Below are 18,375 nucleotides of genomic sequence, written 5' to 3'. Positions count from 1 at the left end.
TGTTTGTTGGTGGTAGCAACATGGTCCAACCACTATCTAACCCAACTCTACAAGTTTCAACCAGGTGCTTTGCAGTGACCGAGGCCTAAGGCTACAAGCAGCTGGAGCATCAAGGTCTGACTTGGACCAATTGTCGTCTTGATATTTGGACATTTTGGACTTTCTGTGTTGACTCTTCACTCAAACAGGGACACACTGATACAAAGAGCATGAAGAACTTTCTCTCAACACCTTGAGTTCTGAGTTTCTATCACAGATACAAACTGTTTGTAGAATCAAAGGCTGCAGCTGATGATTATTTTGATGATTGATTAATATGTGTTTATTTTCTCAATATTAATATATTGTTTAAATGATCCATCCAAAACCTCAAACATATTCACTTAGAGGGACAACGAGGAGTTTTGGAAAGCAAAGTGTTTTCATACTACATTTACCATGAGCCTCCACGCGCACGGTGAAATACTTGGACCAGCGCAAGATGGACGTCTTGCCAAGAATGTTTTTATTCATCAACAATGAAAGTCGGAGGTTCGAAGACGATCAGATACCATCGTAGTTCCGACCATAAACGGCGATTCGGCGGCGTTATTCCCATGACCCGCCGGGCAGCGTCCACGAAACCATTAATTAAAATAACAAAATAACGATAGAGACAAAACGATATATTTATCAAAAATGGAGCCATTAACAAGTGTGGGTAGCGTAGATTCATACACATTAACGTGAGACTTTTTTTAATAACCAAATAGAAACTCCTCGTTGTCCCTTTAACTTTCATACAAGACAAGGAAAAGCATAAAATCTAGAGCCGTCCTGAGCTCGGGGCTGATTCCCTGAGCCCCGATGTTAATAATCAATCACTAAACAGCGTAGAACACATTCACCTGTGGTGCTGAGAGTCACTTTTCCAAGTCTGTTTAAAATGTTCAAATTAAACATTGTTTAATGACACATTAAACCTCAGGCCTGTCAGCTCTGGTGCCCTCTGCTCAGCGCTGTCAGAGCTTGTCAAAGAGAGTTAGCGAAGGGAAAACCTCCGTCCTGCAACACCGGCCAACAACGACGGGTCAACCGAGTGTTTCTTCAGTTCAAACAGCTCCAACACAGTCAGACTTCTACTTCTTTCCTTTATATCATTATCAATTATTTAACCTTTTGAGCCACGGCCTTCAGTATTTGAATCAAAGAGCCCAGAGCTGAACTTTAGATCTGTCAGTCTTTGGGTGATTTAATCAACATTAATGTAACACGGACGTTGACGTCATTTGGGGACGTCCCTACTCAAATCCTCACACTCACTCTATCAATGTTTGATATGTTCATCTAAAAAAATCAATCTGATAATTGATTAATCGAGCAGTTTCTGCAGCTCTAATGTTAATGAGTGTGTGTTCATCCAACAACCACAGCTGACTCGCTCCATGTTAATGCTGGAAATGAGTCAAACTTCCTGATGATGATGATACAACAGGTTTGTCAGCATGTGGAGCTGCTGCTGATACTGACAACACAGCTATTGACACAACAGCTCTGTATAATGTGGGTTAACCAATAACAGAGACAGAAGAGGGCATCCAACATTGAAACAGAACACAGCCTGTTTGAAAAGCTCAACATATTTCCTCTTTATTATTTTCAACAGAGGAAGCGTTTGAGTCTTTAGTAACAGTTTATTTTACTTTGAGTGTAAGTTAAATGTCCTAAGCCGCTGCACTTGTTCACATGTTTTTCTCCCTGCTAATTGTCTTTCTGTCCCCTGTTCTCTCTCTTTCACCTTAATACCTCCCCTGGAACCTCTGCTGCTGTCAAATCAGGGGATTATGAGCATATTTGAGATCACAATTAGGAGCAGTTGCGATTCTCAACGAGCCGAGCTGCCTAACCTCATTAAGCCGCTTCCACTTGAGACGCCCTGTAAAAAATGCAATTAACTCATGTTTTTTCGCCCTCTCTTATGAACACAGAGTGCAACAGGGAGACGCGCCACTTCCGTAAGCCTTTCCTCCTTTATTCCCATGATTATGCACAAAAACTAAGCTAGAACAAAAGGGATCTTTAAAAGAAAGACAAAAAAAAAATAAAAGGAAGGGTGGGTATTTTTCAAAACGTGCATCGTAAAGGCTGGGTGTGTTGAACCCCGGGGGCTTTGACTGGTGAAGAGATGGTAATGGGTTTAGTGTTTTAACAGTGTCCCCATAAGAGCTGACAACTGACCCCCCGACAAAGAAGAGTAGTTTCTATTCATCTTGAATAGAAGCTGTTAAAGGGATAGTTCACCCAAAATTGAAATTTCACTCATTATCTACTCACCCTCATGTCGACTAAGGGCTGGGAGAAGTTTCAGAGTTATCTGTGGCTTCTCTGAGTTACAGGGGGTCTCGGCGTAGCAGTGCATGTCCATATAACGGTTGCAAATAGATATCAACTGTCTTTGTAACAAAAAGACACACCAAAAAAAACATCCAAATACCTCCATGCTGCTCGTATGTAATGTTCGTCTTGAAGCCCCGAAACGCTACAAACAAGCTTGAAAAATTGACTTGTTTAATTTTTTTCGGGACAATTTCGCATTTCGGGGCTTCAATACAAGACGGACATTACATACGAGCAGCATGGAGGTATTTGGATGTTTTTTGGTGTGTCCTTTTGTTACAAAGACAGTTGGTATCCATTTGCAACCGTTATATGGACATGCACTGCTACGCCGAGACCCCCTGTAACTCAGAGAAGCCACGGAGGACTCTGAAACTTCTCCCAGCCCTTAGTCCACATGAGGGTGAGTAGATAATGAGTGAAATTTCAATTTTGGGTGAACCATCCCTTTAAGATGAGTTATCTCTTGAGGCCGAGGCGCCGCACTGAGCTGGAAGGTTGGAACCAGGTTGTTGTGAAAACATGGTTCAGGTGCTTTGGCAAAGCTCAGGGGGGAGGAGGAGGAGGAGGAGGAGGAGGAGGGTGTGGGGGCTCCAAAACTCTGTGGCTGCATATCTGACCAACCCGTTACCCAATGCCTCGCTGCCCCCCTCCCTAGAGATAAGCATCTCCTTTAATCCCCAATGTGAGCAGTGACCTTATGACCCACCACCTCCTCACTGCCCCTCCCCCCTCCTCCCCCCTCCTCCTGCCTCATATCTGTTGTGAAATCAGGAGGACATGAGGGTTTGACTTTGACGTCACTTCATCATCAGTGCCAAAAAAAAAGAAAAAAAAAAGAAAAAAGAAGAAGGGAATTTGTGTTGGTGAGTATTTAATTGAACAAAAAATCAAAGTTAGACGCCTGCAAACTTATTAGACATGATCATAAAGGCAGCTGGAAGTGGAAAACCCAATAACACATGTACTGTAGCACTTCCACATTGTGAGGCAAGTTTGGAAGGATTAGGTAATTATTATGATTATTACATGTAGTATTTTGTTCTCACTCACTCATGCAGACAAACCATTGGCAAAAACTCTCATTGTGCTTCTGTCTGTTTTTTTCTTCTTCAAAGCAACAAAGAGAAGCTTAATTTAGTGTTTTACATGAAAATCAATAAAAGTTCAAGGTAGAAGCTGCATCTTTAACTTTACTGTAGATGTGTAGCGACTGCTTTTCCCCAACAATCACAGTTTAGTGTCTAGAAAATGCAGCTCAAAAGTTAAAAGTCAAAGTAAATTGTTTTTATATTGATTTATTCACAGGACAGGGTCTTGAACAAGTTTGCAGAAAGTGCAAATTATCACTTCAGTCAAATAAAGTGATTTAAAAGCTCAAATATATTTAAAAATGACCAAAAAAACAATTAAAGGAAGGTTTGAACACCCTTAATCCTAACAGCCTTTATCACACAGTGAAGCACTTTTAAAGACGAGGCGTCAAATCTAATATTAGCTCCGACAACAGAGAGCCATTATAACCTTTGTGTTTACTCTTCTACAGTAGGAAAGCTCTTCCTCTTGAACACTGGAGCTTTTGTTTTTGTAGGAGCAGTAACATCAGTTTGTTTGGGATAAATACAAGTTAACTGTGAACTCAACGGCCGCTTTGCTTTCTCTCTCTGCTCAGACGAAGCAAAACATCTTCACACGTGATCAGCAGAGAAACTAAAAGGGGGAAAAACCACAGCGGCGGCGGCAGCGGCCATGTTGCGGAGCAGAGGTCAGTAAGGTGCTGACATCTGATCCCTGCTAATCCAATCAGGTGATAGGTTTCACTGACCTGTTCTCTGGGCTTTGTGTCAAAGCAGCTTAAGAAACAAGCTAATGGTGTTTACATTGACAAACACCAGGGATCAAAGTGTTTTACTCTGAAATAAATATTAACTAAGGTCACTCTATACTGTGGCTTTCCTGTCCCTCCACCCCCGACCCCAAACCCCCAAGTGGCCGAAAAAGCTCATTACAGCAGCTTTAACTTCATCCTCAGGTCGCGGTCAGAGAGCAATCAGCTGCTCCTTTGGATAAAACCCTGGGTTACACTTTCTACATCGGTTGCCAGGTGTACGACGTAGCTAAGTATCTAATGCTGCAGCTATGTCATACCTGAGCCATACGTACAGTGTACCAAATGGTGCAGCTACACCATCCCTACTGTACCTAATACTGTACCAGAAGCTGCAGCTCTATCAAACCCAAGTCGTCTATAGAAGACCCAACGGTGCAGTTACGCAGTATCTACAGTACACTGTGTCAACGCTGCATATCTGATGCCATTTGCTGCATCTCATGTCGTAACTACACTGTACCCAATACCGTACCTACACTGTACATAATATTGTACCTACAGTGTACCTTCACCATCCCTACACTAGACTGAACCAAGGGGGCAGTTGTCGGTCTGAGAAGTGAAGCTCACTTCCGCGTTCAAAAAACTGCAATCCCCCCGGCTTCCTCTGGGGGCTGGTGTCAGAAAGCAGCATTTTTCCATAGACCCCCATGTTAAAATTGCCGACTTTACATCCTCAATAAACATGATCAAAGCCTGGTGTCATCACGTTTTTGGTCTCAATCGATAGTTTCTACCCCCGCACACACTCTGAGGGGGGTGATTTTTTTTTTTAACTCTACCGTTTTACTGTTATTAGGTTAAAATTCTGGCCAATTAGGGCGCGGAAACGTTGAGTGACAGGTCCGGAGTGGTCCGTGGACAGCTGCTTCGAGGCCAGTGGGCGGGTTCTCGGCCGGCCAATCCAACATGGCGCTGTTCAGGCCGCCATATTTGAGTCACAAAAACGACTCCCCAAAACCAATGGATGACGTCACGGACGCTACGTCCATTGTTTTTACAGTCTATGGTCTGTACCTAATGTTGTACCAGATGCTGCAGCTTTATCAAACCCAAGTTTTACCTGCACTAGACCTAACGGTGCAGTTACGCAATACCTATACTGTGTCAATGCTGCGTACCTAATGCTGTACCTACACTATATGTAATATCCTACCTAATGCTGTACCTACACTGTACCTAATTTGGTACCAAATACTGCAGCTATGTCACACACAGTCATATCTACAATGTACCAAATGGCACAGCTACGCCGTACCATAGCTACACTGTACTTAATGTTGTTCCAGATGCTGCAGCTACATCACCTAATGCTGTACCTTCACTATAACTTACAACGTAGTTATGCAGTATCTACACTGTGTCAACACTGAAACTAATGCTGTACCTACACTACACGTAATGTTGTACATGATGCCGTAGTAATACTGTACCTAACACCTTTGTACCTGATGCTGTACCTAGGCCATTTCTGACCTGTACACACACCTACCTAACAATACAGCTATGTTGTACCTATAAGATGATTAAATTTAAGTATAAACCAGGTTTGACAGCTCTGTCTAGTGTCTTATGCCGACATCTCATTATTTGGTTTCCTGTCAGTTTTTAAAATAGGTTCAACAGGATGATTACTATTGAACTGTTTTATATAAGTTTCATTTTTAAGTCCATCTGCGAACAAACTGCATGAGTTTGTAGTTTTGGTGTTTCCATTGGGAACACGTCTATTTAAAACCACTTGGCTACGGAGTCTGAAAGCTGACGCATAAGTAAGTGAATCAAGTGAAGCGTGAAATCACAAGACGCTGCTGTGTCTTGTTCTGTGTTGTTGATAATGTGAAGAACTGGGTCGGACCTCCTCGTCTGTGGAGACGAGTGAAGAGAAAGAGATGCTTCTTCAAACCGAACCACTCAGTATCTCCTCCTCCTCCTCCTCCTCCTCCTCCTCCTCCGACGATGACGAACACCCACTCACACCTTCACACACAGAATCACATTGTCCGCGGTGTGAGAAGTCATTAGCACCTGGGCTCCGGGCCCCTGGTGGTCTGGACACGGGGGCCGTTACCGACCTGGTGCAGCTCCACAGGCCGAGGTGTCGGCGCTCACACGTCCCCTCGGTCCCAACAAGCCCAGGACGGGGGGGGGGGGGGGGGGGGGGGTGTGTGCTAGTTAGCAGACAGGCGGGGGGATGGTGTTGTGGTGCGAGTGTGTGAAAGACTCACATACACACACACATATGCAGACAATGTTGTTGGTGAGTATTTAATTGAACAAAAATCAAACTTAGACGCCTGCAAACTTATTATACATGATCATGAAGGCAGCTGGAAGTGGAAAACCCAATAACACATGTGGGACTTCCACATTGTGAGGGAATTTTGGAAGGATTAGGTAATTATTAGGATTATTACTATTTTGTTCTCACTCACTCATGCAGACAAAGCATTTGCAAAAACTCTCATTGTGCTTCTGTCTGTTTTTTTTTCCTCAAAGCCACAAGCAGAGAAGTTTAATTTTGTGTTTTACATGAAAATCAATAAAAGTTCAAGGTAGCAGCTGCATCTTTAACCTTACTGTAGATGTGTAGCGACTGCTTTTTCCCGACAATCATAGTTTAGTGTCTAGAAAATGCAGCTCAAAAGTTAAAAGTCAAAGTAAATAGTTTTTATATTGATTTATTCACATTACAGGGTCTTGAACAAGTTTGGGTAACACTTTACTTTAAGGTCTCATCATAAGAGTGACATGACACAGTCATGAACATGTCAATACCATTATGTCAATGTCATAACATCCGGGTTTGTAGGGTTAGGGTTAACTGAATGACACTTAAAAACAACGTTATGACATTGACATAATGTTTATGACAGTGTCATGTCATTCTTATGATGAGACCTTCAAGTAAAGTGCTACCCAAGTTTGCAGTAAGTGCAAATTATTACTTTACTCATATAAAGTGAGTTAAAAGCTCAAATGTATTTAAAAATGACCAACAAACATTCAAAGGAAGGTTTGAACACCGTTAATCCTAACAGCCTTTATCACACAGTGAAGCACTTTTAAAGACGAGGCGTCAAATCTAATATTAACTCCGACAACAGAGAGCCATTATAACCTTTGTGTTTACCACACACACACACACACACACATATGCAGACAATGTGGGGTTGTGAGTGGCAGGCGGGACAGTAGAGCACTGAGCTGTGTGCTGCATGAGGCAGTGGGCCCCTCTCTCCTCCCGGGGGTCAAAGGTCATTTATCATCTGCTCACCCGCGGAGTAAAGAGCTGCTCGGCCTCCACACTGGGCTCCTTTCAGTTCAAAGTGCTGTAAAGATGGACGGATATCCACGCTGCCAAAACATCAGTCAGGCCACAATGAAACAGTTGCAGCTGTCCGTCAGCTGTCCGCTGCCCCGTCGACGTCCTGACGAACAGAATTCACGCCGCAACAATAACCTCCACTGTTGGCTTCCTCTAAATAAAGTCCATATATCTGACTGTTGGTATTATTGCTGTGTGTGTGTGTGTGTGTGTGTGTGTGTGTGTGTGTGTGTGTGTGGTGGTGGGTGTTGAGTACAGCTCATGGTCTGTCGCTTGTCGTTGGATCGGAGCCCACGAAGCGGCTCGCGGGTCAGAAAACGACGTTCTGAAGAAGTGGAGCACACGGTAGGGATGGGCATTTTGAATAATTTTCTAACCGAGTATCCTAACCTTGTCGTAACCGGGTAACCGATTACTGTAATAAAAAATAAAATGACGTCATGTCTGATGGACAGAGCGCAGCCGGGGCATAAATGCGCTCTGTCCGTCAGACAGTCGCATCACTGACACACAGCGTCGTCAGACTAAATATCAGGTGGATAATAAGACTAGAGACTGGAGTTTAAGATGCACATATGGGGCATAATGTGCATCTTTATGCCGGGGAATAAATGTGCTGCAATGCTGCATTTATGCCGCGGCTGCCTCGGAGGAGAAAACTTTTTATTTTTTATTTTTATTAAATCATTAGCGGTGCTTATTTATTAGTCCACACTACATGTTGGTGCCTTCGGTCCTCTCTGCCTCGCATCGTCTCAGGAAATAACTGGGAAGGTTTCAGAATGTTTGTAAACTGAAAGCAGATTTTCTAACAGACTTGATGTTCCTGTCGTCTCCCTCCCGACGGTTTACGCCGAGGGAATCACCACAGATTATTGTAAAAGGTTTGAAAGTCCGAGGCTCGATCCAAAAACACTTTTACACAGCAGAAAATCACGTTGCTGCTTGATCCGAAACTGTTTAACACTACAAAAAGCCGAACCATGGCATGATGATGTAGTTTGATCCGACACTAGACTGTTGCTCTAACGTGCCGTTTTTTTAAATCCTAGGTTAACCGGATAATAAATTCATAACCAACCGTGCACATCCCTAGCACACGGAGAGGAACAGAAGAGTTTACAGGTTCCCGTGTTGCGCCTGAACGCACCGCGCTCGCTCTGCTCTGCACATAAATGCTTTACATGTTTTATCTCGGGCCCTCTCTGGCCTGATGGATCAAAGTGAGGGCCCCCGGAGAACAGAGGGATCCTCCTTTTATCTTCTCTCCTCTCTCTTCATTCTGGGAATGAGGCTGGAAACTTGAGCATCAATTATTGAATTTCAAAGAATAAACAACGCTGGTCTCCTCTTACTCTCCTTTCTTTCTTTTTTATTTAATCTTAGTATGTATGTAGACTAATTACCTGTGGGGCGGCGGGGAAGGGGAAGAGGGGGGGCAGGGCAGCAGCAGACATGTTGTTTCCATCATGCAAACAACACACAGAGCTGAGCTGCTCCCCAGTGAGTCAGAGTCGCTCAGAACAAGACTTTATACTTTACAGAGCGCACAAACAGAGTCAGAGTTAACTGTGTGTGTTAACCCTCGGTGCATGTAAACACAAACATGTACAGTCAGTGTACAGTAAACACAGAATGGCTTTTAGGCAAATGACTGGGGCAGGTTTTGCAAGTCACATGACAGCAGCCGGAGGAGACAGAGCTACTGGATCGACCACACCGCTGCTCAAACACACAAAACAACTGAACACAGTGAGAGATCCACACCTTGTGATTGTTGTCGCTGTTGCTTTTCTTTGTGAGCCTGGATCATTACAAAAGTTAATAATAATAACTAAATAATTTGTTTCTCTGTCGTCTGTTTGCAGCATTAGGCCCAAAACCTTAAAAAAAAATGTCTGCAGCATTGACTCTGACTGTGAAGACGTTCATGGTCCCCAGAGGATGAAGACACTGATCTAAATGTTCACTCCACCTCCTCCTTTATTCGGTTGATGTGAGGCTTTAATAACAATCTGAATTCCTCATTTGCAGGAACGGTTTTCAATTTGACAAACTGAAAATTGAAAAAACCATCATGTGGTCTGATGGTCCAGAGCCACTGAGCTGCTCTGCTCCTAAAAATAGCTTTTTAGCAGTTTATAAATGATGCATATTTAATTTGGTACAGTCTTTTCTATTTATTCTATTTTAGTATTTTATTCATTAACATATAGATGTACATCATTTTATATGGATGTATATAATGTATATTTTTTCTTACTTTTCTTTTCTCTGTTTTATTTTGCTCTACTATGCCCTTATGTTATATGTATGTATGTCTGCGTAACTGGATGCTTGTATTTCCTCTGGGATCAATAAAGTATCTAAGTAAGTCTAGCAAGCCCACTTGGCTATACAATCCCATATATTTACATGTTCATCAAGATGTACTGTTCCCGTTTTAAAAATAAAATAAAATCTGAAATCTGAATCCGAATCTGGATAAGGAAAAGTCTCCGCCGCAAATATAATAATTATTGTATTCATAAAAGAAAGGGAAGGTTTGCATAAGGGGCCCCAGCCAGAAACTAATGTGATTCCCAAGGCCTTGGCTTGAGGAAAGTTTGGTTACCTGTGTTTAAATGTGTCCAACTTTAGATTTGTTGGTTAAAACAGTGGACGTCTTTAATGAATTAATAATTAATAGTTTGTTTTATGGAATTTTATGAATATATATATATTTTTTTTCCACGTATCGTGAGGATCCGTTTCCTCTCCACTGTGAAAACTTATTGGATCATCATTCTGGTTCTGGTGCTTCGTTAAGTTTGACAATATAACGAAAGTGAAGTCAATTTACATGTCTGACTTTAACATTCGACACATTTGACTTCTCGCTGTGACAAACCTGAATCCGACTTCTTGAACTCTTCCCATCACTTTAGGTTTCTCTCTTCATGGCTGCTGCTCTGTCTGATGACCTCTCTCTCTCTCTCTGTGTTATATAAGTATTAATTAGACGACTGTGCACTTCCTGTCCCGCCATGTGACACCTTCGCTGCTGTTAGGATGACGACGTTCGCCTTCATTTACGTCACAGCTGCCTTCGCTCAGCCCTCCTGCGACGCCACTTCCACACCTTCCTCCTTATACAACCTTTTTATTAATTAACTGAAAACTGAGCGGACGACTGAACAATCACAGCTCGACCACAGGAACCTCGAATGTGGCAGTTCAGTTGGGTTTAATCACAGAAAAGCCGCCGTCAGTAGTGGTATTGATCTCAGCGCACCGGCAAGGTTTTTGTCTGGTTATTGATCGCCGACGACCGACCGCGGCGGCTCACGGAGATATTGAGTCTTTTCAGATTAAAGTGCGAGGTCAGGAGCTGGTGACAAGGTTTTCTTGTTAGCTAATGGAGTTAAAACAAAGGAACAGAGGAGAGGGGAAGATTAAGCGTCTGTTTGACAAGACAACGTTGTTTTACCTGCTGTTGAACTTCTCTGGATGTTTCTCCCTCATCAGGTGGAAGCGATGGGCGATGGAGGCGTCCTGAAGGAGAGAGCAGAGGAGACGACAGTAAGTTACACAGCTGTTTGGATGAATTCTATATATTTCGTTTGTTTCTGAAAGTAAAAAGAGGTAAAAAACAAACTCTTCAGCGAAGACACTCAATTTTTCCATCACTTTATGCCACAAAGTTGAATTTTTATGTACTGTTCTTTTTCATTTTATTTATTTACACCTTTATTTCCCTCCTTTCACAGTTTTGCTTTTGTTTGCTGCTATTTTTAATGTGCAATATCTTTTTTTATTGTTATTATTATGATGATTATGTCCTCTGAGCTGCATTTACTGTTTAAAGGTGCTATATAAATAAAGTTTATTATTCTTATGAATGTTCTGGTTTATTTGCAGACGCTGGTTCACAGGTACGCAGCTTTAAAACTAACCAACAATCAACAATAAACGCTCAGAGCTGAAGTCTGAGCTGTGGGATCACAGAGTAAAACGAGTCAATTCATCACTGAGCCAAAGGTCGGAGCTCCCTCCTCCCCTCATGTGTTTAACCTTTGACCTCTGGGCCAGAGGTGAGGGGCTGTAACTGTGATCAGTCACGAGAGCAGAGCGGGGGGCTTCAGCGTGACCTCCGACAAACACTGTCACAACAGAACCATCAATGTTCTGCATCGTAAAACCATCAGGAGATTTTATTTTACTCAACTTCATGAACCAAATATAGGGTTGGACATGACATGGTTTCAATTTTAATGATTCCAGCTCCAAATCCGTGTTTTGATTCCGATTCCTAATGGCTCTTTTCCACTAGTGCAACTCGGCACAGCTCGGCACGGCTGTACTCGTTTTTTTGGTTGTTTTTCCACTCGTACACTGCAAAAACTCAAAATCTAACCAAGAATATTTGTCTTATTTCTAGTCAAAACAATCTCATTATACCTAAAATAAGACTCCTCACATTTAAAAAGTAGCTTGTTTTTAGACACTTTTACTTCTTTCAAGCAGATTTTCACTTGAAATCATCTGATAGTGGAGCAAGTTTTTCTTTCTTATTACAAGCACAAAAAATTTGCTTTCACTGGCAGATTTTTCTACTTATTTCAAGTGAAAATTTGTTTGAAACAAGTGAAAATTATTTAAAAACAAGTACATTTTTAGGTGATGAGTCTTATTTTAAGTGGAAAGAGATTCGTTTTGACCAGAAATGAGACATTTTGACAAAAAATAAGACTAATTATTATAATTCTTGGAAAGATTTTGGTTTTTGCAGTGTACCTGGTACTTGGTACGTTTTACTTCGTCTTACTTCCACTGATTGACCAGAGCGTCGTCACTGCTGGAAGAGTCGCAAGCGTGACAACGTCCAACACGAGAATCAAACCTGCTAATTTTAAAAACACACCGACAACAGCGCCCACTGATCTGTTCTGAGACTGTTGTTTTTCTGTCACCTGAGTTAAATGACTGCTGTGAGGAAAACCACACTGTGGCCCATTAATGAGGTGCAGATGAGTGAATTTGGAGCTGACGAGAGGATCGAAATGGAATCGAGAGAGAGGATCGAGATGGAAAAGGACCTAAACGAGTCGAGTCGAGCTGTAACTGTGTCGTGGTGGAAAAGGGCCGTAACAATTCTTGATTCCAATTCTGGTATACCGGTTTACCTTTGGTCGGCGGACTGCAAACCAGAGACGAAGGGCGAATGAAAATTGTTTAGGAATCCTTTAGTTCAATTGAAATTAAAACTTCTTAACAATCCAGATGGAATTGAAATGTTGGAACTGGTTTCATTAGCTTCTTGATGTCCAACCCTAACAATAAATAACTTTATTATATAATCATTACAAACGTTCTCAGTGCAGCTCTGCAGGAAACTCTGAATAAACTCAGTGTAAATCAGTAAAACCTGCAGAAACAGAATGAACACAACAACACTAAGATGATTTCTCTCATGGATCAACCAATGACAGAACAACAACAGAGATTCAGATACAAAGAGAGTCTTGATCAGAGGATTAATCGGCATTAACCTTCACAACAGCTGAGTTTCCTTCAAGATACAAACTCCCACACCTCCAGCAGGACTCCTGTTGCTGTCAGATTAACACACACACACACACTCACAGACATCTACTGTTTCCGACACACACACACACACTGATCTGTGCTCTGGACACTTGAGCTTGGAGTGGCTGTGATTAATCACAACGAGGCCTCAGGTTGAGTTTGACCAGAGCAGCTTCTGCTTCTGCTTCTGCTTCAGGCCTGAGGGCGCGATCCGTCTGTCACTGATAAAACCGCTGCTGCTGCTGTACGTTCCAAATAAGATCAAGACGTATGTGATGTGCAGATGTAATCGACTATATGTCAAACAGGACGTTGCAGTATGCGGCTGCTGGAGGTGGTGACGAGCACCAGAGGAGGCGATGGAGTCGTAACCATGTTAGCGAAACGAGGGCTGTGCAATGCATCGCTGTGCAATGACATCATCTGTTTAACAGAGACAGGACGCACGACACAACCAGACGAAGACGATGTAAAAAATTAAATAAAGCAAGAAAAACCAGTTTTCTAATTTAACAATATGTGGTTGGTTTCAATATTGAAGCAAAATATTAAGCCTGGCTTTATAGTACAAGTACGTTTTACTTTTCTATTATTTTTGAATTAACAACAGCAAAGATAGATGATGCATGAAGGAGATGAAATACCAGACCATAAACCAAACAACACGATTAGGAAAAGAGAGCACAACACAAGATTAATATAATGTATAAGAATTAGGCTAAAGATCAGCTGCACGTGTTTGTTTTAGAAAGAAGAAGAGTCAGAGGGAGGATGAAGACATACAAATATGAAAATACCTTTTCTGAACTGATGTGATTTTGTCATTTGCAACAATAACACAAGCAATAGGGAGAAAATTTAGCCTTATTATTAAGAGAAGTGGTTTATATAATTAAGCTAAGTGGCTCTCAATGAGGTAACATCATTCGAATTTGAAAGACGACACTGTTTTCATTCATCCTCTGGGGATTGCTGCTCTATTATTTTTCTTCTTTTTTTTTTTTATCTGAAAGCTTCAACACAATACGACATCAGAGGCTCGTCCGCTCACCGTGTAATTTAGTCATCTAGTAATTTTCTTCTTATTCAGCAGCAGCGGCAGCAGCTCTCAGGTTCGTGGAGAGGAAAATGTTGAGTAAGTACTCGTCTGTATTTTTAGAGATATTGAAGGTTTTATGGTTTTATGAGGGGGATTAAATGACGGGGTCAAAGGTCAAGATTTTTTCACTTGAGCTTTGGCTTCGGTTCCACGAATCAATAAAAAAAAATGCTTTAGTTCCCGAGCTCTGTGTCCACCTGATAACATCATCAACGTCAAGTTAACGAATGTGACTGTTCTTAACGTCAGGTGTGTATATACACTTTTATTGGTAATTGATTAGGGATGTCAGAATGACTTGTTTTCACAATTAATCGTGGTATTTAAACGCCACAATTAATTGATCGTAAAGTTTCCTAAATACCGTCACTTTCCAAAAAAGATTATGTCGGAACCATATCAACAGATGTGCGCAAAAATAAAGGTAAATGCAGCGATACTGGTCCATTTAACTAACGTAACGTTGAATTGGTAGGAATTTAAATGTTAGCGTGTCATTTTTAATAAAAAAAAACAACAAAACAAAACAGAAAACGATTAAAATAACGTAAAAAATTTGGTATAGATCACAATTTATGACCTGAATATTTCAAACACTTCCCCGGGGGGGTTAATAATTGGTCATATAATTAATAGATACTTGAAATATTTTGTGTAAATAATAAGTAATGTAATTATATGTTGACTATATTTGATTATACACATGCATATTAGTGTTGTGAAATTAATTAATGCATAATAATCATGATAATCATGACACCCTGATTGTTACTCTGACAATAATTGTACCAGGAAAATGTATAATTGTGACATCCCTATTATTGGTTATTGTATCGGTTATGAGAAGCAGGAACTTATCGGTTGTCGGTATCGGTGGAAAAAAAAAAAAAAAAGTTGTTGTGCATCTCGTTACAATAAGCAAGTGTGTTCATCATGGTCGTGTTTGTCCTCAATGGAAAGTTCAGCTTCAGGTAAAAACCTCCTGAATGGCTGACACTGAAGGAATGAGGCTCTGCTGATTCTACAAATACACATTTTGTAGACCTAAAAGTGAATAAATGAAATGACAAGGTAAAAAAAAAAAAAAAGAGAAGAAAAGTGGGACAAGGGCTAAAAATAAATCTCAATAAATATAAATGATGCAATGTGATATCTTTAAACCTGACACAGTTATAGCGCTAATATAACCGGCCTGGCTCCACAGTAGGTGTTAAACTGTGAATAGGACATAACTGACAAATGAGGAAGCTGCTGTTTAAGAGGTGACACGTGTTATTTTCTGTTACTTTATGCTTCAACTTTAACAACAGAGGAGAGGAGTTTATATTTGCAGCGTTACAGTGCGGTGTTCAATCCTGCAGCTGTGACGGACGGCAGCATCTGTGGCGACCGGCTTGGCGTCCCGCCCGGTGCAACAAGGAGAGCGGAAGGTTGTGATAACACAGGTGGACAGGTACAATTACATGCATCCACGCCTGTCAGGAGAAAACCGTCCAGTGGTGCAGCCGCCGCCGCCATCATCGCACCTACCTATACATACCTACCTCCACCATGACCACGGGTTGCTACGGCGATGTGCAGAGATCTCACCGCATCAGCACATATCAGTGTCTTAAAATAGAAGCTGCATCTGCTGCTGCTGCTGCTTTCACCGGCTGAGAATCTGATACCGAGGACCGGACCAGGAGACCACGGCCCCCCCTCTCTCCCCCCAGAGAGGGAGAGAGAGAGATGTGAGACTTTAAAGGGATAGTTCAACATTTTGGCAAATTGGCCCATTGCCATAATCCCTATAGTTTTAGGAGTAGGTTTGTTACCTTTTAGTGGTCGGTGAAAGCTATTTTTAGAACGGTGGAGCAGAGCCGCGAGCTGCTCAGAGCTACGCTACGGAGGCTAATGGGATTTATTGGTTTCCCTCATCAAACTCATCAAATACACAATCCAACAACTCCAAAACGCTCTGGTGGACAAGTTGTGACCTGCACATTCACCACGCTATGAGATAATAACACAACGTTACCAGACAGAGTTGTTTTAGAGGGAAATGCAGAGTCTGCTTGCTGAAAAACTGTCCCTGAAGGCAACGCACATCAGCAGTTTTGCATGAATTTCCCTCTAAAACAACTCTGTCTTGCAACAATCCATTATTATCTCATAGCGTGGTGAATGTGCAGGTCACAACTTGTCCACCAGAGCGTTTTGGAGTTGTTGGATTGTGTATTTGATGAGTTTGATGAGGGAAACCAAGATATCCTATTAGCCTCCGTATAGCATAGCTCTGAGCAACTCATGGCTCTGCTCCGCCGTTCTAAAAATAGCTTGCACCGACAATTAAAGGCAAACAAACCTACTGCTATGACTATAGGGATTATAATGGCGATGGGCCAATTTGCCAAAAATGTTGAACTATCCCTTTAACTTTAACCCACAGAGCTCTCATGCTTCTCATGGCAAGGTTACTCATCACAGCAGCAACACATACATGTAGGAAACAGGACAGAGGAGCTGTTTACAAGCTGCCTGAGGATCCTGTGTCACTCACTGAATAAATCAGCCACTTATGTGTTTTGATTTCGGGGACACTGTGGTGTGTGTGTGTGTGTGTGAGCGTCCAGCGCAGCGTGTGGACCGGGGCCAGACACAATGACACAACGTGGCCGCAAATGCTTTAAGAAAGAAAAAAAAAAACAGGAAAAAAAACACAAAAACCAAAACATGACGGGCTGTTTCATGTCTGCTCTCGGCCCCCTGCTGCAGGCAATCACCGACCAGCACTCAGTCCCCTCCCCACCCTTCCCCACCCCCGCCCTGAAACAAAAAAAAAAATAAAAAAGTGGCGGTAACAATATGTGACATTTTGCCATCGCCTATAGTCGCCCGGCTGATGAAGGTTGTTTTGATCTTGCCGTTTGAAGTTTTGCACATGGTGAGCGGCGGCAAGAGGAGGAGGAGGAGGAGGAGGGGTGTGTGTGATCGGACGGCTGATGTGGGGGTAGAATAAAAAAATCAAAAAATAAAATTTAAAAAAGGAAGGGAAAAAGAGAGCGACAAATCAAAAACAACAACAACAAAAACACTGGCTGGAAAATGTCACCTCAGTGGGACCCACAGCAGCCGGCGGACAAATAGGTTGTCAGCTCACCCCTATTGTGTTTCACTGGCCTCTGGTAAGGTGCTTGGTTAGCTTAATGTCAAAGAGAAATGTCATGGCCGCCTGCGTGATACACAGCACTAAACACTCACTGACAGACACTGCATTCACTTTAATTAACACAAAACAACTTTGTAACAAGTTGTTTTAGTTTTTTTCAGCTTTCAGAGTTGATTTTCTGATAAAAAAGGCGTTTGGTTTGTTCCGGTTGAAGCGTTGAAGTGGCTCTGATGAACGTCCGACCGCTCTCTGCTTCTTGTGAAGACTCATTGAGACGTCAGTGTCTTGACACACAGTCCTGCTGAGGGACGGATGAAATCTGATAACGCAGCCGTTTGCCAGCGGAGGCAGAGAAGACGAACGAACGCTGCTCGGAGAAACATGGGGGTAAAAAAAATAACACATGCAGGTTTCAAACTGACTGAAAGTCTATTTAGCTGAATGATGACGGAGGAAATGCGTTCAAGGAGTTAAGAGCTAAAGAAAGCTCAGTGTGTTCTGGTGAGAAAACCTAAAGGAAAAGATAATTACTAAGAACTTGTGGGAATTTCACGACAGGAAACGAAGAGATGCAACAAAGATCCTTGTCGGACTCAGACCAACTGTTTGTTTACAAGGAAATGAAAAAGTTAAAAAGCCCTGAGTTTGTGGCTTAATCACATCACAGATAAAATCAATTATCACTGACGAATCAATAACTTGCTCTTTAATGACGTAGTGAAGGTTTGGTCAAGGCTTTAGAGAACGATCGTGGTTAGGGTTCAGACTCTTGATCGCCAGGTAACCTAAATCCAAAACTACAGGAGCTGCTGTTGTTGCTCAAAACATCATCATTAACTTGTTGTTTTTAAAGGGATAGTTCAACATTTTGGCAAATTGGCCCATTCGCTATAGTCATAGCAGTAGGTTTGTTACCTTTAATTGTCGGTGCAAGCTATTTTTAGAACGGCGGAGCAGAGCCG

At 42.0% G+C, this 18,375-nt stretch overlaps 1 protein-coding gene across 1 annotated transcript in view; it reads right to left on the bottom strand.

Moving 5' to 3' along the window:
- Positions 1-18,375, bottom strand: part of dgkg (diacylglycerol kinase, gamma) — a gene marked incomplete at its 5' end in the record, with an annotated part of 126,927 nt that overhangs the window by 36,171 nt on the left and 72,381 nt on the right. Inside the window, one exon of the mRNA XM_083997045.1 lies at positions 11,065-11,129. Coding sequence (XP_083853171.1) covers positions 11,065-11,129 — 65 coding nt within the window. The remainder of the gene's footprint in view (positions 1-11,064; positions 11,130-18,375) is intronic.

The sequence above is a fragment of the Trachurus trachurus genome (genome assembly GCF_905171665.1).
Source record: "Trachurus trachurus genome assembly, chromosome: 21".
Lineage (NCBI taxonomy): Eukaryota > Metazoa > Chordata > Actinopteri > Carangiformes > Carangidae > Trachurus > Trachurus trachurus.
This window is presented reverse-complemented; position numbering and strand designations above follow the sequence as displayed.